The 24728-nt window shown below is 41.6% G+C and overlaps 1 protein-coding gene across 1 annotated transcript in view; it reads right to left on the bottom strand.

Moving 5' to 3' along the window:
- Positions 1–11150: 11150 nt before the first annotated feature.
- Positions 11151–24728, bottom strand: part of FHIP2A (FHF complex subunit HOOK interacting protein 2A) — a 54459-nt gene continuing 40881 nt past the window's right edge. Inside the window, exon 15 of the mRNA XM_079899548.1 lies at positions 11151–11364. Within this exon, the coding sequence (XP_079755674.1) occupies positions 11362–11364 (3 nt within the window). The 3' untranslated portion in view covers positions 11151–11361. The remainder of the gene's footprint in view (positions 11365–24728) is intronic.

The following is a 24728-nucleotide window of genomic DNA, read 5'->3' on the forward strand; positions in this document are numbered from 1 at the left end:
ATAATAGGTTTGTACATATGTGCTTATGTGTGCTCCCTCAGTGTGTACACAGATACACACACCAATACTGCTCACAGCGAAGCTGAATGTATTGGTGATTGTAGTAAGGGAGCAGTATGCTGGTCAACCAATCTCACCAAGAGAACAGACTGATCACTGCACGCACAGTTTGGGAGAGTGTGGAGTTCAGGGATTGGCAGACTTTCAAGGGCAAAAGTAGGTTGACAGCAACTCTAGAAATGCGGTTATTCTAGTGAGACTTCTGTTGATTGGTTGGCATTGAGAAGCATATTTATTGGACTAACGTCATTCCTGATTGGCTGACTTTGGGATGTAAGACTGTCACTTATTGGTTGGTTTGCCAAAGCATGTTCACCGAAGCAAGTTGCACTGATGGGTAGAAAGGGTTTAAAACCAGGTTATAGTGGTACTTGTTACCATGATTACAGAACAATCAGCATTTTCCTAGGAATATGAGAAATTTTTGTCATCTCAATACCATAATTTATTTAATCATTCTCTTACTGTGGGATAATTGGATTATTTATAGTTTTTCTACTATTATAAATAATGCTGCAGTGACTGTCCTAAGCAGTCTTTGAGCATATATCTGGTTATTTTCTTAAAAAAGATTCCTGAATGGATTGTTGATTCAACAGAGGATTCAAAAAAATTTTATAATAGTAATACAGGTTCATTATAGAACATTTAGGAAATATAGATGCATAAAAGGAAGAAAATTAAAATCATCTATAAGCCACCCTCTCCCCACCATATAATCACTGTTTAATCTTTATCTTTCTCATCCATTTTCTGTGTTTGTTTAGATCTACACAAATAAACACAAATAAGAAATATCGATAGTACTTGTTTTCAGCTTGCTTTCTTCACCTAATGAATTGTTATGGATATCTTTCCCTGTCATCATATAGTGTCATTTAAGGGCTGAATAATAATGTGTGTATCTATATCCATATATAATACAATTTATTTAGCTTTTTTCTATTGTTGGATCTTCAAGTCTCCTTTCCTCCTTCTTTTTGTTCATGCCTGCCTGCCTGCCCGCCTAGCTTCCTGCTTTCTTTTTCCTTTTATTATTTTATTATAATTATTATTTTATTATTTTAAATGCTATTATAAGCAATAGAATACTTTATATAAAATATATCCACCCTTGTGGTATTTCAGCCATCTTATGATTTGCTTTAAATTTTGTTTTTAGCGTTTTAAAAATCTCTTCATTATGGACAATTTCAAATTTATCATATTCTGTATTCAACACTAGACAGAATAGTATAAGGAACTTCTATGAACTCACTACTCAGTTTCAATGATTGTCACGGTCCATTTTATGTTTTCTGTACTCCCCATTCTCCCTCTCAAACTCTTGATTATTTTAAAGTGAATCCCAGACATCAAATGATTTCATCTGTAAATATTTCTGTATGTGTATTTATTTTAAAGCATAACAAAACCACTACCACATCAAAAAGTACTACAGTGTTTCCTTAATATTTTTAAATATCCAGTCAGTATTCATATTTTACATGCATAACACTATATATATATAGATAGATAGATATAGATATGAATGTACGTATGTACATAAAACACCACAAAGCATTGGATTGTCAAGTTAGACTCACACAATCAAAGGTCTTACCCAGTATTCAAACTCCACAAATAACTACAAGAATAATTACAAGAGACTCAGACAAAGGGACAGCAGGGGAAGCTTCCTTAGGTCCTTCACTCCTAGAATAGACACGATCTCTGGCCTAGAGAGAACAAAGTCTCAAAGCTAAGCATAAAGATTTGCACCCCAGGGAGTGTTTAGAATATGAAACATCCGTTTTCAGTTTACATGACATTGTCCAGGAAGCCATACCCCATAAATCCATGGATTCTAGGTTTATTTACTATAAGCAATACTTAAACCAGGGACAGTTAAGAACATTCCATAGATAAAGGCCACCTTCCCCATATGCGGTCTACTTCCAGCCAATGACTGAGTACAGCAGGAATACCAAGGCAGGCCTGTTCCTAAGAGTCATGGGACTCCTCTGATGGGCAACTTTGGACACTACATTGGGCGTGTCAAACTTTCTTAGAACTGCACTGCAGTCTTAGGCTCTTTCACCCAACCTCCTTCCTTTCGGTTCTCCTTCCACCAGCGTGAGACCTGCGTCATGGCCTGATGTCTCTTCCAGCTTCCCTTGGCTCTCTCCTCATTTTCCTTCATAGACATTCCCCCTAATAAATACTTGCATATCTAATCCCATTTTGGCATATGCTTCTTGGAGGACCTGTACTAACACAAGTGCTAATGGAAGTGATCTGAGAAAACAGTCACCCAAGAGACAAAGAAAATGTCATCCTCACTGGTAAGTGGGGCATGGACAGTCTATTGCACAGGTGGCAGCTCAGTTACTAAAGATTTCACTTGGAAAAATGTCCTGGTAAAAGAAATGAATTTTGAGGGTGATTGATGAAAGGGACAGAAATGTTTGACTGAAAAAACAAGAATTCATTGGTTTAGGGGCATTTTCTCAGGAGGTAGGATTTAACACCTCTATTGGGAAACCACTCTGTTTTCCTTTCCTTTCATACTATTACATGCTCACAACACTTTTGACACCAGGTATGTAGGTTTTCCACACAAAGCAATTCTGTGACACCCGCTGGGTGGCCTACGATTCAATTCAGTTATGACACTATCTAGCTGGAGTTAACATCAGATCTCACAAGTTAAGGGCTCAGTCCCTCAGAATTGCTTCTCTTCTGATACCAATCACCAAGTCTCAGAATGTCACATATACTTCTGACCAGTGGAGCAAAAACTGAGGTTCCCTGGATCCCCTCCTTGGGTTTGGTAATTTTCTAGAATGGCTCACAGAACTCAGGGCAACACTTACTTACATTTATTGGCTTATTATGTAATAAAGGACGATAAGGATATAGATGAACAGACAGATGAAGAGATGCATAGGGTTAGGTCCGGAAGGATCCCGAGCGTAGGAGCTTCTGTCCCTGTGGAGTTGGGGTATATGCCAACTTTCAGGAACATAGAAGTGTTCACCAATCTGGAAGATCTTTGAACCCAGTGCTTTTGGGATTTTATGGAAGCTTCCTCATGTAGGCATGATCAATCATTAACTCAATCTCCAGACTTTCTGCCCTCCCTGGAAGATTGGGGTAGGGCTGAGAGTTCTAAGCTTCTAATCATGGCTTGATCTTTCTGATGACCAGGACCCACCTGAAGCCATCCAGGAGCCCACCAAGCATCACCTCATTAGAACAGAAGATGCTCCTATCACCCAGGAAATTCCAAGAGATTTAAGAGCTCTATATTCAGAACCAGAGTCAAACACCAAATATTAGAACAAAAGGTGCTCCTAATGCTCTTATCACTTAGGAAGTTACAAGGGTTTGAGAAGCTCTCTGCCAGGGAATGGGGGCAGAGACTAAGTTTATATATATTTTCAATTATTTCACAATACCTAGCAAAAACCTTAGGGAGTAGAACAAAATCACTGCCAGAGTGGCTCTCGGAAGCCTGGCAAAAGCAACAGCCAACTCTCAGGAGAGTGGAAATGCCTGAGGGGCCCTGACAGATGCTGGAGGAAGGACTGCTAAGGGGCAGAGGCTAAGGGGAGTAGGCATGCTGGAATGGATTTTTAATATAAGGCTGGAAGACCCGTCAGAGCTTTCTGATCCTCGGAGAGCCCAGTGACATGCCATTTACTGAGGCCTTTAGGCATGTGCTGGTGAGAGGATGCCAGCATTGCTAGCAAGTTCAGGGATGGTCCTTCTCTGATGGTCGAAAGATGGTCTCAAAGTGGGGCTCGTTAATATCCACAGGGATGATGGGGCCTCAAAGAAGCCAGGCCATAATTACTGTAATGACTAGCACTATAGAAGGGGCAGCAAAGGGGGCTTGACCCACAAGGAGGTATGGAGATAACAGATAGAGAATGGCATCTCTTGGTACAAAATAGACAGGAAGCCAGCAAGGGTGGTGCTTAACATCTGTAACCACAAAAGGGGCAGGAATAGAGACACAGTATAAGAAAGTGCGTGGCTCTCATCAGTATTGAGTGTTATTTTTTATGCATTTTATTTTTTTAAACTTTTTATTTTATGTTGGAGTATAGTTGATTAACAATGTTGTATTACTTTCTGGTGTACAACAAAGTGATTCAGTTATACATATACATGTATCTATTCTTTTTCAAATTCTTTTCCCAATTAGGTTGTTGCAGAATATTGAGCAGAGTTCCCTGTGTTATACAGTAGGTCCTTGTTCGCTATCCATTTTACTTTTTTTTTTAACTTTTTTGAAATTGAAACATAAGTTTTGTATCTCTATCCAGGGGATATGAAGACAGATTTTTGGCTTTCATCGCATCAGCTATCCATTTTAAATATAGCAGTGAGTACATGTCAATCCCAAACTCCCTAAATATCCCTCCCCCCGCTTCCCCCTGGTGACCATAAGTTTGTTCTCTAAGTCTATGAGTCTGTTTTTGTTTTGTACATAATTTTTAAAATAGTATTTTAAATAATTAAGTAATAGTATTATTTATTTATTTATTATAAATAATAGTATTATTTAAAATAGTATTTTAAATAATTAAATAATTCAGGTGTATTTTACTAAGAAGTATGCAAGCAGAGGCAGAGAGCAAGCTTTCTTTTATAGCATGTGAGCACTAGCTGCTCTGTTTTCCTTTGAGCTTTCCCTTGACGATTCTCCATCACCAAATTATTTGTCCTAAATGAACCTTGCTGGCCTCACCTATTCTCCCCCCATCACAGCTGCACATTAGCAATGGTATGTGTGGCCTCATCAATTTCAAAACCTGACAGAGCAATCTAAACTCTACTGCCAGATCACTCCCATGCTCTCCTTGAAACCAGACTCAGCACTTCGTCTCACTCAGCTCCCTCAAAGCCCATTTCCAGAACTTATAGTAAGTCACATAGATCTTGCCAAATGCTTCATAAGGAAATGGAAAGGAAGTTACATGACAAACTACACAGCAAAGCTATATCAGAATCCCCACCTTCTGGAATCTGCTTTCTTGGGCTCCCTCTTCACTACTCTCCACCTTGAACAGCATGTGGTAGCACCTGCGGTTCTTAGAAGTTTCTATGCTCTAGATTTCTTATCTTGTCACTTGCGATTTTTTCTTTCTAGAATATTCTCCCTATATCCCCTTTCCCAATCTGGATAATTCCTACTCGTCCTTTGGAAGTCATCTTAGATTTCACTTCCTTTGAGGAGCCTCCCCTGTCCCTGCAAGTCTAGGTGAGACACCCTTCCTGATGCTACTCTCACAGCCTACTCTGCTTACACCTTATATCAGTCAGGCTCCCTGCAGGAAACAAACATACACTCAAGAGTCAAGAGAACCCACAAGGGATGATGAAGCATCTGGGGACCACTCCGGCTCCTAAACCTAAAGAAGCAAAGGGAGGGAATGGTGTTTAAGACACCCTTGCAAGAGCTGGGCAACAGAAGAGGGGTCACCTGACAGAAATTATAGCCATAGAAGAATCATCACCTCTGCTAGAACTGAGACTAGGCAAGGCTGGGGGGCTGGCGAATAATACACTGACTTCTCTCTCCTTCCTCCCTCACTCCAATGTCTGCCCAGAGGCATTACCTAACCAGAAGTCAAAGGGCAAGAAAGCCCGGGTCAGTCTCCTGGGCATCAGGTTTGACAGAGTCGTGTAGAGAATAGATGGAAAATGGACAACAGCTACTATAGTCCTATTGTAGTCCTTTAACACATAGTGTATATTTGCTGATTTGTTTATTTCAAATCCTTGGAGGCAGGTGCTACATTCTCAGGGCCTAGCACTATGGCTCGTATATGTAAATGCTCAATAAATAAATATTTAGCAAATTCAGCACACATATTAGGTCATGCAATACACATGATTAATTCTCCTATTAACCCCATTGCTTAACGTAGGAAGAGAGGAATGGAACTACCATTTCTGAAATAATTAATTAACGAGAGGGAGGGCCCAGGCTTCGAAGCCCCACTACCGAGGTCTAGGTCTGGTTCCATCACTTCCTAACTGGGTGACTTTCGGCAAGTGGTTTGACTTTCTGTGCCTCAGTTTCCCATTATAAAACAGAGGTAATAGCAGACCTACTTCATAGGGTTTTGGTGAGGATTAAACAATTTTATACATGTGAAATGCTTAGAATAATATCAGATGCATAGTAAGCATCGTAAAATTGTAAGGTGCTTATTATTAATGAAATTTTAACGTAAAAATGTAAAATATTGCAATTATTGGTCTCGCTATTTATGGCTACAGTTGTGGACCATCTTGCAAAGGAGCTGCTTTTCTAGTATTGTGGTACCCCTGGGTCTTTTGGACAATATTCATACAGTAGAGTAATCGTGGCAAATGTGCACATACATAAAAGTTTCTACTTAATCTGTTAAATATACGTCAAAAGGACAGTGCGGTGGGAAAATGTACAGAAAATGCCTCCGTGGCTTCCATCTGTGGTGCAAAGCTGGCAGCTATAGGAAATGCACGGAATTATGGCCTTCGGGTCAGACAGATTTATGAGGACTCAAGTCCCATCTTCCCCACTTACTAACTGTATAATCTTAAGACAATTCTTTACTTTTCTCACCCTTGGAGTCCTCACGTGTACAAACAGAGAAAATAGCATCTACTTTGCAGGATTATTGGAAAATTGAATGAGATAATACACGTGATAGCACCTAATACTGTATGTGGCCCACTGCAGACATTCAATAAATGTTTCTTTTCTTTCTGAGAAAACTTTAAAGGACACTTTACTGATAAGAACAAAATAAAAAATAAAAGTAATTAGTCAGTAAGTGTTTACTGAGCATTTACTCTCACAAACTCTAAAGTGTTCTGCTGACGTTCAAGAACCAGGACCACCCCGTAATAGTCGGGTTACCATCAGTGAGTTACTTAACCTCTTTGTGTTTCAGTCTCCTCATCTGTAAAGTGAGAAGAAGAATAATAACCCTCCCTCTGAGTCGTTTTGAAAATTAAATAACTGATAATGTGTGAAGTGCTTAGAAGAACGCCTCTCATCCGTAAGCACTTAATAAGCGTTGGCTATTCCTTCCATTATCGTTGCTGTTATTATCGGATCATTAGAAGAGATACTAAGAAGCTTTACACAATGCCACTGCCGTCAAGAAGACTGTGGTCTTCAACCCGAGAAGCCTCTGTCATGGAACCGTGTCCATGCCATCCTTTCATGTTGCTAGGAAGGCTTCCTTCAACAACAAATAATGACAGGTAAACTATGAGGATAGACGAAACTCTGACATGCCTAATGCAGCATGATAGCAAAACCTGGTGCTTCCTCTATACCCTCTTTGCCACAGGTTATATTCTGGCCCCAGCTGAGAGAGAGGCTGGTCTTGTAGTACCCACAGCTACAGAAGAGAAAAATGAGGGAGGATTATTCCTGAAGGGGCTTCTGAAGCTATGTCAATACAATCAGTAAAGCCAACAAAACTTGACTAATTAAGTGGCATAAACAGCATGGGAAATATGAACAAAGCACATGGTGATTACATCTGAGACAAGCTTGCAGCACAGCTGCTTAATTCTACCTTAGCTTGGTTGGCACAAAAATTTTTAGTGTCAACGAGCTGGCACACCAAACACCAACATTATGAATTAATATTGACTAAGTGTCCAAAGTCTGTTGGGTACTGCAGAGCAAGAACAACGGCTAGCATTAAGATAAAAAGAGCATAGAGAAAAAAAGTAACTATCTTTTCATGTTTATTTCCCCCAGGAAGGTAAGCAGTACTGGGAAGCCACTGGACTCATTTAGGGATATTCTTATAGGGAAATGGAAACAATAATCAAAATGATGATAATTGCAGCTATACTTACTGAGCTCTTGCTACGCATCAGGTGCTGTCCTAGTACTTTACACATACTGGGTCATTTAATGCAGGTGGTTAATCCTCATTCCCTAATGAATGGAGAGAGAATAGGTCTACCATCTGTTAAGTGCTTCGTTAAGTGTCTGGCACGGTGCTATGTTCTTTTATACACATTCTCATTAAATCCTTAAATGGTCATTTTTGTTCAGCTGAAGAAAAACAAGTTCAGAGAGTTTATGTTATCTGCTAACGTCTCAGCACTGATAAGTTGTAGATTAGTGGTTCAATTCAGTTTTTCCCGACCCCAAAATGTCATGTTTTTTTTTTTTTAACCACAATAACTGTATTCTTATAACATTATAGAACAAGTTTCAAAGTTCAAACAGTAGATGTCTTTCGTTAACATTAACTTTTTGTCCAGGAAACATCTCCTTTCTCTTGGGAAGGGATCATTCTACTTGCATGGGAGGTATCATCTTTATTCAGATCCTACTCATTTGGCTCTCCTCATTGTATCATGAACCTTCTCATAAATCGGCTTTTTTTGTAAGCTAATTCAAGTTGAGTGCCTGACACTTGCAACCCAATGTATCCAATTCAATCCCCACTGCAATTTTAATGACGTGGCAGGGCATTAATCCATTTCTGGTAGATTACATAGTGAGATGGATGTATTACTCTGTACATGTTGTAACTGAAATCAAGTGGATCTTTGCGTGTGAAGGATGGCAACCAGACTCTTTACTATCAGTCACACCTTTTCTGAGGGAAGCATGATTTGGTCTGTAGTATAAGAAAATCTATTGTGCACTGCAAAGGAGCTGTTGCAGTGGAGGATTCCTGGACTGAATGTCAATATCATGACATAGTATGAGTGTGTTTCGTGTTCGGTAGTTGCAATCATTGCTGCTTTTGTTGCGATCATCCATTTACAATGCTTGGTGTCAGTTTATTTCTCTCTTGTAAAAATAAAATACAGTGTGTGTGTGTGTGTGTGTGTGTGTGTGAAAAAATAAAAATAAAGTTTACCCAAAATAACAAAAAATAAACATAAAAAAAAGAAAATCTATTGTGTACTATGTTAAGCTGGGATGGAATATTGCATTTATGTTCTTCCAGTACAAACCAATCGGATTCTTAATTGTTTTTACTCTCAAATAAAGGCAGAATCAAAAGTTGTTTCTTCTAACAGCCAATAATTAGGGTTGTAGGGGTATGTGTTGGGGTGAGGGTGTTCTAAAAAGCATGATATCTTTGAATTCGAGGAATTTACGATGTAGATAAGAATATACACAGATATGAAAAAAATGAGAATTAAAACAATCAGTAGAGCCCCACCATATCTTATCAGTTAGTTGGATGTGTTCCTAAAGTCCCTTGGAAAATTGACTTGTGAAACCTGGAATATTTCCCCATAGGAAGAATGTGATATAAGGTCCTGCAATTCCAGGGGTCATCTATAAAAACTATTTAACCCTGTACTATCACAAAATGACCCCTTAGCCTCCAAGGCCTTTCCCAGTCTGGCTCCTGCTCTCCTTCCCAGTCTCTCAACTCTCCTCCTTACTTTGCCCACTAACTGTGTGACACTGGCCTTCTTTAAGTGCCTCCCATGCTCCACTCTGTCGCAAGCCTTTCACACTACCTCGTCCTCCTGGACTGCTCTTTCATCTCACCCCCACCTCACACCTTCACTACCCCTTTATCCTTCAGGACCCGGCTTAAGTACAACTTCGGAGGTGTCTCCTGACCCGCAGACCAAATCTTCCTTCTACACCCTGACGCTACCACAGCTCCTCCTGGGAGATCCTTTGTAGTCCTTACTGTATTCGTAGGAGTTTATTTAATGTCCGTCTGCTCTCTCTGAGCCTGTGTCCTCATCTGCATGATGGGGTATGCACCATGTGGGGTCGTTAGGAGGATGGAGCTAATGCCAGCAAAGCCCATGGCACAGACTAGGTTCTTCAACCACTAGAGCTCCTCCTGTCGTGTAAAAGAAACCGAAATGCCAGGGGCCAGGTTCTGCTCCATCCTTCACTTAGAGGTGCCTGCCTGAGGTTCCTGCTGGAGGTTTGCAGGCTCCTGGAAGGTGATGAGCAATTGCCGCCTGGCTGAGGCTGCTCAGAAAAAGCCCATGAGCATCTGTTCGGTTCCCTGGTGATCAGACACGTACACGTGGCCGCACACAGTGCTGATTCGGGTCAGCAAGCCCGAGCCCACTGCTCATGTCAGGCCAAACAGGAAGAACCGTACGCGGCCTCATTAAAGGAAAGACATGACAAATAAGCAAATTACATGTGCAGACACACACACACGCACATGCCTGTGCTCAAAAATATGATTTAATGACTAGGTCTCGACTGTCTTTGAAATAGATTGGCCACCTGGGCTAAGTAAAGCTACAAATAAACCAGGTCAGGTTTGGTTTTTCCAGGAGGGAGGGAGAGAAAGAGACACTGTGTGCGTGCGTGTGTGTGTATGTATGTGTGTGTGTGTGTGTGTGTGTGTGTGTGGTGTGTGTGTGTGTGGTGTGTGTGTGTGTGTGTGTGTGTGATACCCTAGAATGGGTACTGGGCTAGACATCCTTGAAATGTGCAGATCTTCCTCATTCTTCTGAGGCTTTGCAGACAAGGAACTGTCAGGCTGAATTAGTGGCTCTGTAAACCCAGCCTCTGTGGCTAAACAGCTGGGACAAAATTCTCTGAAGTCTCTTCCATCCTTTAGTCTTCTCTAAAATATTTATGGCCGGGAGGCAACATGGTAAAGCCCCGAGGCCTGGAAATCTACCACGAGGGCCCAGAACGAAGCCAGCTGGATAATGTTGGGCAAACCTCTTAACTTCTCTGAATCTGCTCTCTTTACCTGCAAAAAGTTAAGCTTCAAAATCCCTGTCTACCCCACAGGGTTACCGTGAGGAGGCATGACATAAGCAGGGTCTCAGCCCCTAGTAAAATGATAAACAAGCCACAGGGATTCTTCTCCAAATATTGTTCCAGTTTCTCTGCCTTACCTTGGAAGGCTTTTGGGAAGCTCTCCAGAGGTTGTGACCTAGGAATCAACTCGTATTTATTTGCTGGGAAGCTTCTGTAAATCAAAGTTAGAAAGAGGGACTCAGATAAGGAAGTACTTCCTCTCACTGAGAAAATGAGTTTCAGGCCCAGGAAGGGGAACTGGGAGGCTGAGGAGAGATTTCAGGCGTGTTTACCTCACTAACACCCACGCTGGTTCAGGCACAGTGATTATCTGAAGTCCCGGAGCCATCCTCCTCAAGGTCAGCAATGTCCAGCGGGTCAGCAGTTTGCAATTGTTTCCAGGCAAACAGTTATACTTGGAAGTTATTTTTATACTTGAAAGTTTTATACTTGAATATTTCCCCTGGTCTCTGGAAGAATGGAATTTCCATATAATAACTGGACTGGCCTGTGCAGAAGCAAAGTCCCTGTTGCAGCTACTGCAAAGAAAGGAAGATGGATAAAAAGGTGTATGAGCAGAGGAAGCTTTTGTCTGCAGAGGAAGCAGGGCCTTTTAGAGGGATTCCTGAATGCCTGTCTGATGCCCTCCATATAGAATCACCAGAGCACTTCCTTAAAATACAGATACCTGGGCCTCACCCAAAACACATTAATCCCAGAGAAGGGGTCCTGGATTCTGTGTTTTAAACAAGCCCTTTAGGTGATTCAGTTGCCCAGCTGGGCCCGAGAAACAGTGGGCAGAAGCTTTCCCCCCTGTTCAGTGCACGGACGGCCCTGGTGACTGCTTGCTGTGATCCAGGGCTGACCCTGCAGGGGTCCCGGGAAGACTGACTCTTTGACCTCCTTCAAGCCAATGTTCTTTCTTTCTTTCTTAATAAACTTATTTATTTTTGGCTGCGTTTTTTAATTTTATTTTGGTCTTCGTTGCTGCACACAGGCTTTCTCTAGTTGTGGTGAGCAGGGGCTGCTCTTTGTTGCAGTGCCTGGGCTTCTCATTGCGGTGGCTTCACTTGTTGCAGAGCACGGGCTCTAGGCGCGCAGGCTTCAGTAGTTGTGGCACATGGGCTCTAGAGCGCAGACTCAGTAGTTGTGGCGCACAGGCTTAGTTGCTCCGCAGCATGTGGGATCTTCCCGGACCAGGGCTCGAACCCGTGTCCCCTGCATTGGCAGGGGGATTCTTAACCACTGCACCACCAGGGGAGTCCGCCAGTGTTCTTTAAATGTGTACTCGACACCTATTTAGAGGAGAGACACCTGGTGTTAAGTGGGGACGAATCCTCTGCTGTCTGCAGCGAATCTGCTCTTGCCCCAAACTTGCCAACTTCGCTCGGTAACCACATGCCGTATGATTCCACTTACACGAAACGTCCAGAATAGACAAATCCATCGAGCCAGGAAGCAGATTTGTGGCTGTCTAGGGCTGGGAGTTGGGGTGGGGGAGTTGGGGTGATGGCTAAGGCAAGGAGGGTTTCTTTGGGGGATCAGCAAAAATGTTCTAAAATTGACTGGGGAGGTGGAAGCACAGCTCTGTGAACATACTGAAAACTGCTGAACTGTACGCTTTAAATGAGTAAATTGTATGGTATGTGAATTACATCTTAAGAAAACTGTTTAAAAACAAACAAAAGTTTACTAGGAAAAACCAAAACCCTGCAGTGAGCCATGCCCACTTCTCCTTATCCGGTAGTTGAGTACCCATCTGTTGATATTTGGGGGAGAGGAAAGGCCCCTTCCCAAAGATTCAGTCAATCATATGTGGGGCTCAAATACCTGTATTTTAAACGAGTGCCTCTGGTGACTCTGATACAGTGAGAATACACACAGGTATTTGGGAACTGCTATAAAAGGCTCTATTGCAGAGACAATTTTTCCCGTATCACTGCCTTTCTTGAAAAAAAGTGCCCCAGTGTGTGTGAGTGTGTGTGTGTGTGTGTGTGTGTGTGTGTGTGTGTGTTAGCATTCCATATGGATTTATTCACATGTGCTTTAGTCTGGCTCTGGTATAACTCTGCATTTTATATATGAGATCAGTTCCTTTCTCTAATCCAATTTTGGGGCTTGCCTAAGCCAAGTCCCAAGGGAAGGAGGTAAAATGCGGATTAAAGCGCTTGCTGGAGGGTTTTTTGAGACATTTTAAAACAATATCCAACTTTATAAGAGTCCTTCAGTAGTCTGATCCTACATTAAGATCACATCACTACATAATTATGGGCTACTCGAGATTGCCTGGCATTGTGGAAATAGGGCTGTGGCTGCCCTGCTCTACCTTTAATAACTGTTACTTTATCCCTTTCAGCCTGTAGATTTGGACTATTGGTACCTTGCTCACAGAATGATTCTGAAGAGTAAATGACATAATAAACGTATACAAGATGGTACAAAATATCTGCTCAGTAAAAAGTAACAAATATTACTGTTATGTTACTTCTCATTTCATGCTTCCTGTGTTTCCTCATTTGGATTCTAAGCTTCTTTGAGGACAGTCCTTTGGTTCCCACACAACTCCTATCGTAGCATCTCATATGCAAGAGCCAAGAGAGGGTTAAGGAAGGGCAGGTTGTGGAAAACACCCATGGGCTACCAGCCCAGGCTCTGCTCTCCTAGGGTTATCCTGACCCCGCCACCCACAAGGTTATAGCCGTGAGCTCCCAGCAGCTTCTGTAACAGTGTGAACTCACCCCCATTCCTCCTATGCCACAGCTGATTGCATTAGGTAAGGACTCCCAACCCAAGCTTGGCCAATGAGTCTCTTTCCTGGGAATTTGTAATTGGGTCCAAGAGATTCCAGCAGGTGTCTCCAGGTCTCTTTGAAACAGACTATGTAAACCTACAACAATATGTAGCAGCTATTTTCTACTAGAAGCATAATTCCAAGGCCTACAGTGGGGTGTGGGCATAAAACAGATGCTCTCCCGTTCCACCGTCACTGCGCGATTTGAAGTATATTCATAAGGTTTATTCTAGGCAGCTATTCATAAGGCTTCTAAAGCATGTTTTAAAGCACGGGAAATGTACATATTATAAAGGTGAGGTAAGGCAAAAAGGATGGAACAAAATTATGTAGACCTCACAGATTAAAAAGTATACATATATTCATAAAACACTGGAAATATATAAAAATATCAATAGCAATAGAGAGGTTGTAGATGATTTTATTTTTTAATACTTTCTGACTTTTCAAGAAAAGCCTATATACAGGGGTAAGAAAAGCCAGTGTAAGTTTTCTTCCCCCTTCTCTTTAAAAAATTAAACTCCTCTGGCCTCAGTTTTGTCAGAATCCTAGATATTTGGATCTCAGAGGAAGTCATTTGCACCTGGGTGTTAGCTCTGGAAAGGTGTTATTGAAAATGGACTTCCATAGGCAGGATGCAGAAGTTCTCAACCACTGATCCCTTCCAGAGGATCCCTTCTGTGAGAGGTAAGCAGTTCTACCTCTAAAAGCAAATATCAACAGTGATTTCCTAGTTTGTAGGAGAAAACATGATAGAATTTTCCAAAATTAAAATTCTCTCCCGTAAATTTTCCTTTGATGCCTGCCACTGATGTTCGAACTAGAATCTTAAAAAGTGAACATTACAATCACTGGGGAGCTTTAAAAATATGCAAATACCACTGCTCCATCTTCCAGAAACTTTGACTTAATTGGTCTTTTCTGGGGTCCAGACAGCGATAGTTTTTAAATCTCTTTAAGTGATTCTAATCTTCAGGCAGAATTGAGAACCACTGACCCAGTCTATCTGGTTGAATGAAAAATTCTGCATTCATTTATTTCGTTGTCTGAAGCTATATATATACATATTTGTTAGGATTTCAGAAAGAGCTTCACAATTTCCAGACGTCCTATTGACTGAGGGAATTGGAAATTCAGGCTGGAACTCCCCCCCCCCCCCACCCACGCCCGACCCCCGCACTGCCATGCCAGGTGGCCAGAGAGACTGTTTGGAGACATCGCCCTCCTGTGGCGACACTTGGTAACTGTTTAGCCAGGCCTGGGTTCACTCTTCCCCTTGTTTCTCTAGAAACGGTCCCAAATCGGGCTCTGAACCTTGCCTGACCGAGCCTCCCATGGAGTCTGCCTCCATTTCAGCCACTGACCGGCTGGGCGTGGGCCTGACTTTGAAAGTTCCCTTGAATTAGTAATAGGTTTTCCCTTTCCTGACATGTCAGCAGCAGACTTGGAGCCATAAACCTGCGACAAAGTTTCCAGACTGGTTCTTAATTGTCAGGAGTAACAGTTGGTGATAAGAGCTGCAGAGTTGCTTATTGACACCGGGAATGCTAAACTGAGCCAGAATTGTTCCTGTCAGTTTACTGGGGGGAAAAATAATATCACATCAACAGTCATACGGTCTGGGAAGGACAGAAAGTGTAAATATTTAGCAAAACAAACTCTTTAGAAGGTTCAGTTTAACACTGTCCCTTGTGTGGGGGGCAGAAGTCCAAGGTAGTGGGGTACACTAGCAGGTTGGGGGGACAGTTGAGGAGAGGAAGTGTCACCAGGGTGAACAGGGACAACGGGCCATAGTGCCCACCTAGGTCCTGGAGCGGGCCTGGGGGGAAAGATTAATCTCAGTGAAGAAAACTTTATCACACATCCAAACCACCTGGGAAGCTTGTTCAGCAAGCTTCTGTGAAGGCCTTTTCCACCAGTTTGATTCAATCGGTCTAGGAATCTGAGGGGATTGAGAAGCAGGGCAGGGACCCACCATTTGTCTGATGCCTACTTGGTCCCGGGCACAGCATTACCGCATTATTCCCTTATCGAGTCCTTACAACATCTCTCTAAGGTAGATCTCTTCCCATTTTACAGATGAGGAAACTGAGGCTCAGGGAGGTGGCAATAGGTGCCTGAAGCCTCACAGCTGGGCAGTGATGGGGCCTGGATGGCAATGGCAGGTAGCAGGGAGTTGGTGGCAGGGAGCTGCTCACAGGAACAAGACACGAGAACAAGTCAAATCCTTCATTACTAGGCCTGGTGCCAAATGTCAGAGCAGGACCAGAGATATGACAGACCACAGGTGTGGTCCCAGAGCTGGGATGGTGCCAAACCTATGCTCAGTAGTGAAGGAAATCTTGGGGTGAGGTAGGGATGTAAGGAGGGAGGACCAAAAGGTAGAGAGAGGAAGAGGAGGCCGGGCCCAGAAACCAGTCAGACCAGAGGCTGCAGAAAGCACAGGGGGAGGTGGTGATGGAGGCCAAGCACTGGTCCGCTGGAGGAGGGGGCTGGGGACTCCTCTGCACCCCTGCCCTCCTGCAGTCCTTTCTCCTTGAGCTTCTTTCTTCCTCTGGATCTTTTCATGTTCCTTTCTTACTTCTCCTTTCTTCCTGTTTCTTGTCTTCCCCGTTAGAGGAAGGTTTTTAGCTTCCCTCAGAGATCCAAGGCGTGTCCTCCCAGCATGTCACATACTCCTCACAGGATGTCAAAGAGAACAATCAATTGCTTAAGTAAAGGAAAACATCAAAATCCGATCTCTTTGCAATCAAAATCCCCACCCGTCTTCTTCCCACAGCGCGTACATCCTCAGCTGGCCCAAAGCCCTCCTCGGTGGCGCCTTCCCACAGAGCTGAGATCATCCAGGGCTGAGAAGAGCTGCCTGCAGTTCCCTGTGGCAACAGCACTTAGCAGCATCTCATGTTTAATGCAAGTGAGCTTCTGAGACAGGAAGGCTTTCAAGATACAGCTTGAGATACCTAAATGCTGCCCTTTACAGAGCAAACAGAAGTATACACAACCAGTGTGGGTTTTCCTAGTTTAGAATAATTGTGTTCTCATCTGTACAGATTTAAGCAAACCAGTTCTGTCAGAAAAAAGGAAAATCAATATGCCCAAGGGCCTCTGTGGGCCAGAGAGGTCTAGGTCCCCTCCACTTTTTGAGTCTCCCAAGTACTTTTAAAATGAAGAAATGCCCAAATTGGGTTGTAAAAATTGCAGTGGATTGTAAATGCTTCCTTAGCAAGTTAATATTTTTAACGCAAAAGATATAATGCAATGTAATTGTTCTAGTTACAAGCTAATTACTGGATTTGTAGAAAGTAATAATTCATAGTGCACCTTAGGTAACAGGACATGGGGTAAAGCTGTATGTTGAAAAACTTCTTTCAATCCTGTCAGTGTATCATTCCTTTGGAAATAACATAAAAAGTCTAAAATGGAAAACTTTTGCGTGGCCATGTTCAAGCTAACGATATTGGTGACCGTGGAGGTTTCCCTTCTGTTAACACGGACACTCTTGTCTTTGAGTAAGTCCTACCGCTCTTCCTACTGTGTCACCCATTCGGAATCGTTCTGTTACTATATTAGCGTCCTCTAGCCTGTCTTAAGAATGCTCAAATTGGAAGGGCTTTATAAATACCATATATTTAGTCCAACAGCCTTTCTTAGCCTATTTGAATCCAAAGCAGCATGCCAACTCAATGCATTGCTGCAGAACTCTTTTTTTTTTTTTTTTTTAATGGCCCTGGTGCTCCTTGATGAAACTGCTGATTCTAGGATTAGGGTAGGAAATACAGGAGATGAGCCTGGAGCATCTTGCAGTGCCAGAAAGTAAGGAAATGATCAAAAACCAACCAAAAGAAACCCCTACATTGATTGGACTGTCAACAGGACATAGGAACCAACTGAAAGAGCTCCCAGTGGCCAAAGCTGGAGCAATTTGAGCAGTAAAATCAAGGAAGCAGAATTGGCTTATAACCCAAAGTAGAAAATAAATATCCATGAGTCTATATTGATACCAATGATTGAATAAATAAAGGGGGAGGGGGACATACATTTTCCTTGGAGAATTGCAAATAATTTATGTAGACACTCCACCCTCAACAAGATAGCATGCAACTCCCAGTTCTTAAGTGTGGGCTACGCATAGCAACTTGGTTCCAAAGAGGGCAGTGTGGAAGGAGGTGGGGAGTAACTTCATGTGGGAATGCAGTCAAGGGAAGATAAAATATAATATTAAACCAGGCCAAATGTATGCACTTGGGTGCGTTTATCTGAGTCTAGATTTAATGTGTCAGCTCACCCAGCTGGACGTGGCTCTAGCAGTTTTCGTGGTTGATTTAATGATGTGTGTACTCATTGGTGCCTACATCCGATGAGGTGAGATGCTAGAACTTCCTAGTGTGATGTAGAAAACTCATCCAAAGACTTAGGGAGACGGGAACGTAGATTTACGTAGGCCATGAATACCCAACCGTATCTCCGGGTGGAATCCATTTGGCAATGTCCTCACCAAGGTATGAAGAAATATATCAGTATCCTCGGAAAGTTCTGTGGGGCTATGCTCCCTAGGCTGAGGTTCATGGGGGAAGATGCTGCCATTGAGATAGGTCCTGTCAGGACAATAGGAACCATATCGTAGAGATTTCAGCAGAGGGAATTTAATACGGGAATTAGTTGGAGGGCTGAGTGAGGAAGAGGATCATTCTCTGTGGTCATCCGGAAGTAATAACCCAGGATGCGCCCTGGGAAGCTGGGGCTCAGGCCTCTGACAGGGGGTGCCGCATGCTGCAGTTGCTGCCTCTGGAAGGACTGATGCTGTTTCTGGGAGAGCTTAAGTAATATAGAGGCCAAAACCAACTGCTGAGAACCCATTGCTGAGCTGGTATGTCAGGAACAGCAAGTAAACACAGAGAAGTTCCTTTTCTCCTCTGGTTTCCCCTTCTCCTCTGGAACCCCTTATTGACAAAAGCTAGAAAGCTAGCTAGTAAAGAAGAAATCTAATGTGTGGAATCCCAGCCCTACATCATAAAGAACAGAGAAGAGTGGATTTGGAACAGAAGGACAAGAACTTCATAACCTGCAAGAGACTCCCCTCATCCCCTCTACTTTAAAAAGCAAACCTCTCAAAGACACACACTTTCTTGGACTGCCCTCCCCTTGCCATAGCCAGACAGGGTTTTGGTAAATATTGGTTGAGCATCACGGACGATATGACTATAATCCTGCAACACAGCACAATCCATTCAGGATCTCAGATCTCAATACTTATGGACACAGCACTCAATGACAGTGTTTTATGTATTTAGCGAGAAAGGTTTTTTCCACTCTATTCAGGATCATTTTAGAAAGTCACATCAGGAGAGCAGAGCCCTGCCTTTCTGATAAGTGGCACAGCCTCTTGATGTCAGTGGTCTTTATGCACAGAGATGCTGAAAGTAGTTTAACTACTCCTGTAAAATACCTTTTTCTTCTTCTTTTTTTTTTTAAATCATTGTAAGGAACAGGGATCAGCTCAGTTTCCATGGTGATGTGGGGATTTCTGAAGAGTTTGCAGATTAAAAAAAATGTAATGCAGGGTCTGAGAAACTTGTAAGGTCTTTCTACATATAATCCTAGAACCAGCAGAAAAGCTCAGCATCTACATCTACCCAACATCTTTCTTATCCAAAAAAGGCTGAGAGTGAGGATTTCTGTTTTAAGGCATTATGGCATCAGTTGAGTGATTGATCACACAGATCAATGGAGGAAGGGCCAAAATACAATAGTCTTGGATCAGAAAGTATAGCAAAGGCAGGCTGCATCATGAGGACAAAGAACTTTTCATAATGGCCTTAAAATGGTGTTGATATTGAAATGCTCAGCCCAGAATTATCTACGTCAAATTAATTACACTTCTCTAGTCTTTTTCTTTCTATTGAAATAAAAATGATAATAAATGAGCAAAACACTACTTGGCAAGATATATATCAGCTTTTTCTTTGAAAGACTCAGAACTCAATGAATATCAATTATATTATAAGCTATGCATATAAAGATTCCAACCATTAAGAACTGTGCAGAAGACGGCGGAAGAGTAAGATGTGGAGATCACCTTCCTCCCCACAGATATATCAGAAATACATCTGCATGTGGAACAACTCCTACAGAACACCCACTGAACGCTGGCAGAAGACCTTAGACCTGCCAAAAGGCAAGAAACTTCCCATGTACCTGGTCATGTGGATGAAAGGCTCTTGGTGCTACAGCCAGGAGTCAGTGCTGTGCCTCTGAGGTAGGAGAGCCAACTTCAGGACACTGGTCCACAAGAGACGTCCCAGCTCCATGTAATATCAAATGGCGAAAATCTCCCAGAGATCTCCATCTCAACACCAACACCCAGCTTCACTCAACAACCAGCAAGCTACAGTGCTGGACATCCTACGCCAAACAACTAGCAAGACAGGAACACAACCTCACCCATTAGCAGAGAGGCTGCCTAAAATCATAACAAGGCCACAGACACCCCAAAACACACCACCAGACGTGGACCTGCCCACCAGAAAGACAAGATCCAGCCTCATCCACCAGAACACAGGCACTAGTCCCCTCCACCAGGAAGCCTACACAACCCACTGAACCAACCTTAGCCACTGGGGACAGACACCAAAAACCACAGGAACTACGAACCTTCAGCCTGCAAAAAGGAAACCCCAAATACAGTAAGATAAGCAAAATGAGAAGACAGAAAAACACACAGCAGATGAAGGAGCAAGATAAAAATGCACCAGACCTAACAAATGAAGAGGAAATAGGCAGTCTACCTGAAAAAGAATTCAGAATAATGATAGTAAAGATGATCCAAAATCTTGAAATAGAATAGAGAAAATTCAAGAAACATTTAACAAGGACCTAGAAGAACTAAAGAGGAAACAAGCAACGATGAACAACACAATAAATGAAATTAAAAATACTCTAGATGGGATCAATAGCAGAATAACTGGGGCAGAAGAATGGATAAGTGACCTGGAAGATAAAATAGTGGAAATAACTACTGCAGAGCAGAATAAAGAAAAAAATGAAAAGAACTGAGGACAGTCTCAGAGACCTCTGGGACAACATTAAACGCACCAACATTCGAATTATAGGGGTTCCAGAAGAAGAAGAGAAAAAGAAAGGGACTGAGAAAATATTTGAAGAGATTATAGTTGAAAACTTCCCTAATATGGGAAAGGAAATAGTCAATCAAGTCCAGGAGGCACAGAGAGTCCCATACAGGATAAATCCAAGGAGAAACACGCCAAGACACATATTAATCAAACTGTCAAAAATTAAATACAAAGAAAGCATATTAAAAGCAGCAAGGGAAAAACAACAAATAACACACAAGGGAATCCCCATAAGGTTAACAGCTGATCTTTCAGCAGAAATTCTGCAAGCCAGAAGGGACCGGTGGACATACTTAAAGTGATGAAGGAGAAAAACCTACAACCAAGATTATTCTACCCGGCAAGGATCTCATTCAGATTTGACAGAGAAATTAAAACCTTTACAGATAAGAAAAAGCTGAGAGAGTTCAGAACCACCAAACCAGCTTTGCAACAAATGCTAAAGGAACTTCTCTAGGCAAAAAACACAAGAGAAGGAAAAGACCTACAATAACAAACCCAAAACAATTGAGAAAATGGGAATAGGAATATACATATCAATAATTACCTAAATGTAAATGGATTAAATGCTCCCACCAAAAGACACAGACTGGCTGAATGGATACAAAAACACGACCCATATATATGCTGTCTCCAAGAGACCCACTTCTGACCTAGGGACACAAACAGACTGAAGGTGAGGGGATGGAAAAAGATATTCCATGCAAATGGAAACCAAAAGAAAGCTGGAGCAGCAATTCTCATATCAGACAAAATAGATTTTAAAATAAAGACTATTACAAGAGACAAAGAAGGACACTACATAATGATCAAGGGATCGATCCAAGAAGAACATATAACAATTGTAAATATTTATGCACCCAACGTAGCAGCATCTCAATACATAAGGCAAATACTAACAGCCATAAAAGGGGAAATCGACAGTAACACATTCATAGTAGGGGGCTTTAACACCCCACTTCCACCAATGGACAGATCGTCCAAAATGAAAATAAATAAGGAAACACAAGCTTTAAATGATACATTAAACAAGATGGACTTAATTGATATTTATAGGACATTCCATCCAAAAACAACAGAATACACATTTTTCTCAAGTGCTCATGGAACATTCTCCAGGATAGATCACATCTTGGGTCACAAATCAAGCCTTGGTATATTTAAGAAAATTGAAATTGTATCAAGTATCTTTTCCAACCACAACGCTATGAGACTAGATATCAATTACAGGAAACAAACTAAAAAATACAAACATATGGAGGGTAAACAGTATGCTACTAAATAACCAAGAAGTCACTGGAGAAATCAAAGAGAAAATCAAAAATACCTAGAAACAAATGAAAATGAAAATACGATGACACAAAACCTACAGGATGCAGCAAGAGCAGTTCTAAGAGGGAAGTTTATAGCAATACAGTCCTACCTTAAGAAACAGGAAACATCTCGAACAAATAACCTAACCTTGCACCTAAAGCAATTAGAGATAGAAGAACAAAAAAAACCCCAATGTTAGCAGAAGGAAAGAAATCATAAAGATCAGATCAGAAATAAATGAAAAAGAAATGAAGGAAATGATAGCAAAGATCAATAAAACTAAAGGCTGGTTCTTTGAGAAGATAAACAAAACTGATAAACCATTAGCCAGACTCATCAAGAAAAGAAGGGAGAAGACTCAAATCAATAGAATTAGAAATGAAAAAGGAGAAGTAACAACTGACACTGCAGAAATACAAAAGATCATGAGAGATTACTACAAGCAACTCTATGCCAATAAAATGGACAACCTGGAAGAAATGGACAAATTCTTAGAAATGCACAACCTGCCAAGACTGAATCAGGAAGAAATAGAAAATATGAACAGACCAATTACAAGCACTGAAATTGAAACTGTGATTAAAAATCTTCCAACAAACAAAAGCCCAGGACCAGATGGCTTCACAGGCGAATTCTATCAAACATTTAGAGAACAGCTAACACCTATCCTTCTCAAACTCCTCCAAAACATAGCAGAGGGAGGAACACTCCCAAACTCATTCTATGAGGCCACCATCACCCTGATACCAAAACCAGACAAGGATGCCACAAAGAAAGAAAACTACAGACCAGTATCACTGATGAACATAGATGCAAAAATCCTCAACAAAATACTAGCAAACAGAATCCAACAGCACATTAAAAGGATCATACACCATGATCAAGTGGGGTTTATCCCAGGAACGCAAGGATTCTTCAATATATGCAAATCAATCAACGTGATACACCATATTAACAAATTGAAGGAGAAAAACCATATGAACATCTCAATAGATGCAGAGAAAGCTTTCGACAAAATTCAACACCCATTTATGCTAAAAACTTGAGAGAAAGTAGGCATAGAGGGAACTTACCTCACCATAATAAAGGCCATATATAACAAACCCACAGCCAACATTGTCCTCAATGGTGAAAAACTGAAACCATTTACACTAAGATCAGGAACAAGACAAGGTTGCCCACTCTCACTACTCTTATTCAACATAGTTTCGGAAGTTTTAGCCACAACAATCAGAGAAGAAAAGGAAATAAAAGGAATCCAAATTGGAAAAGAAGAAGTAAAGCTGTCACTGTTTGCAGATGACATGATACTATACATAGAGAATCCTAAAGATGCTACCAGAAAACTACTAGAGCTAATCAATGAATTTGGTAAAGTAGCAGGATACAAAATTAATGCACAGAAATCTCTGGCATTCCTATACACTAATGATGAAAAATCTGAAAGTGAAATTAAGAAAACACTCCCATTTACCACTTCAACAAAAAGAATAAAATATCTAGGAATAAACTTACCTAAGGAGACAAAAGACCTGTATGCAGAAAATTATAAGACACTGATGAAAGAAATTAAAGATGATACAAATAGATGGAGAGATATACCATGTTCTTGGATTGGAAGAATCAACATTGTGAAAATGACTCTACTACCCAAAGCAATCTACAGATTCAATGCAATCCCTATCAAACTACCACTGGCATTTTTCACAGAACTAGAACAAAAAATTTCACAATTTGTATGGAAACACAAAAGACCCCGAATAGCCAAAGCAATCTTGAGAAAGAAAAACGGAGCTGGAGGAATCAGGCTCTCTGACTTCAGAGTATACTACAAAGCTACAGTAATCAAGACAGTATGGTACTGGCACAAAAACAAAAGATAGATCAATGGAACAGGATAGAAAGCCCAGAGATAAACCCACGCACATATGGTCACCTTATCTTTAATAAAGGAGGCAGAAATGTACAGTGGAGAAAGGACAGCCTCTTTAATAAGTGGTGCTGGGAAAACTGGACAGGTACATGTAAAAGTATGAGATTAGAACACTCCCTAACACCATACACAGAAATAAGCTCAAAATGGATTAAAGACCTAAGTGTAAGGCCAGAAACTATCATTAGAGGAAAACATAGGCAGAACACTCTATGACATACATCACAGCAAGATCCTTTTTTGACCCACTTCCTAAAGAAATGGAAATAAAAACAAAAATAAACAAATGGGACCTAATGAAACTTAAAAGCTTTTGCACAGCAAAGGAAACCATAAACAAGACGAAAAGACAACCCTCAGAATGGGAGAAAATATTTGCAAATGAAGCAACTGACAAAGGATTAATGTCCAAAATTTACAAGTAGTTCACGCAGCTCAATAACAAAAAAACAAACAACCCAATCCAAAAATGGGCAGATCTAAACAGACATTTCCCCAAAGAAGATATACAGATTGCCAACAAACACATGAAAGAATGCTCAACATCATTAATCGTTAGAGAAATGCAAATCAAGACTACAAGGAGATATCATCTCACACTGGTCAGAATGGCCATCGTCAAAAAATCTAGAAACGGGCTTCCCTGGTGGCGCAGTGGTTGAGAGTCCACCTGCCGATGCAGGGGACACGGCTTCGTGCCCCGGTCCGGAAAGATGCCACGTGCTGCGGAGCAGC

This window comes from Stenella coeruleoalba, assembly GCF_951394435.1.
Source record: "Stenella coeruleoalba genome assembly, chromosome: 16".
NCBI classification, from domain to species: domain Eukaryota; kingdom Metazoa; phylum Chordata; class Mammalia; order Artiodactyla; family Delphinidae; genus Stenella; species Stenella coeruleoalba.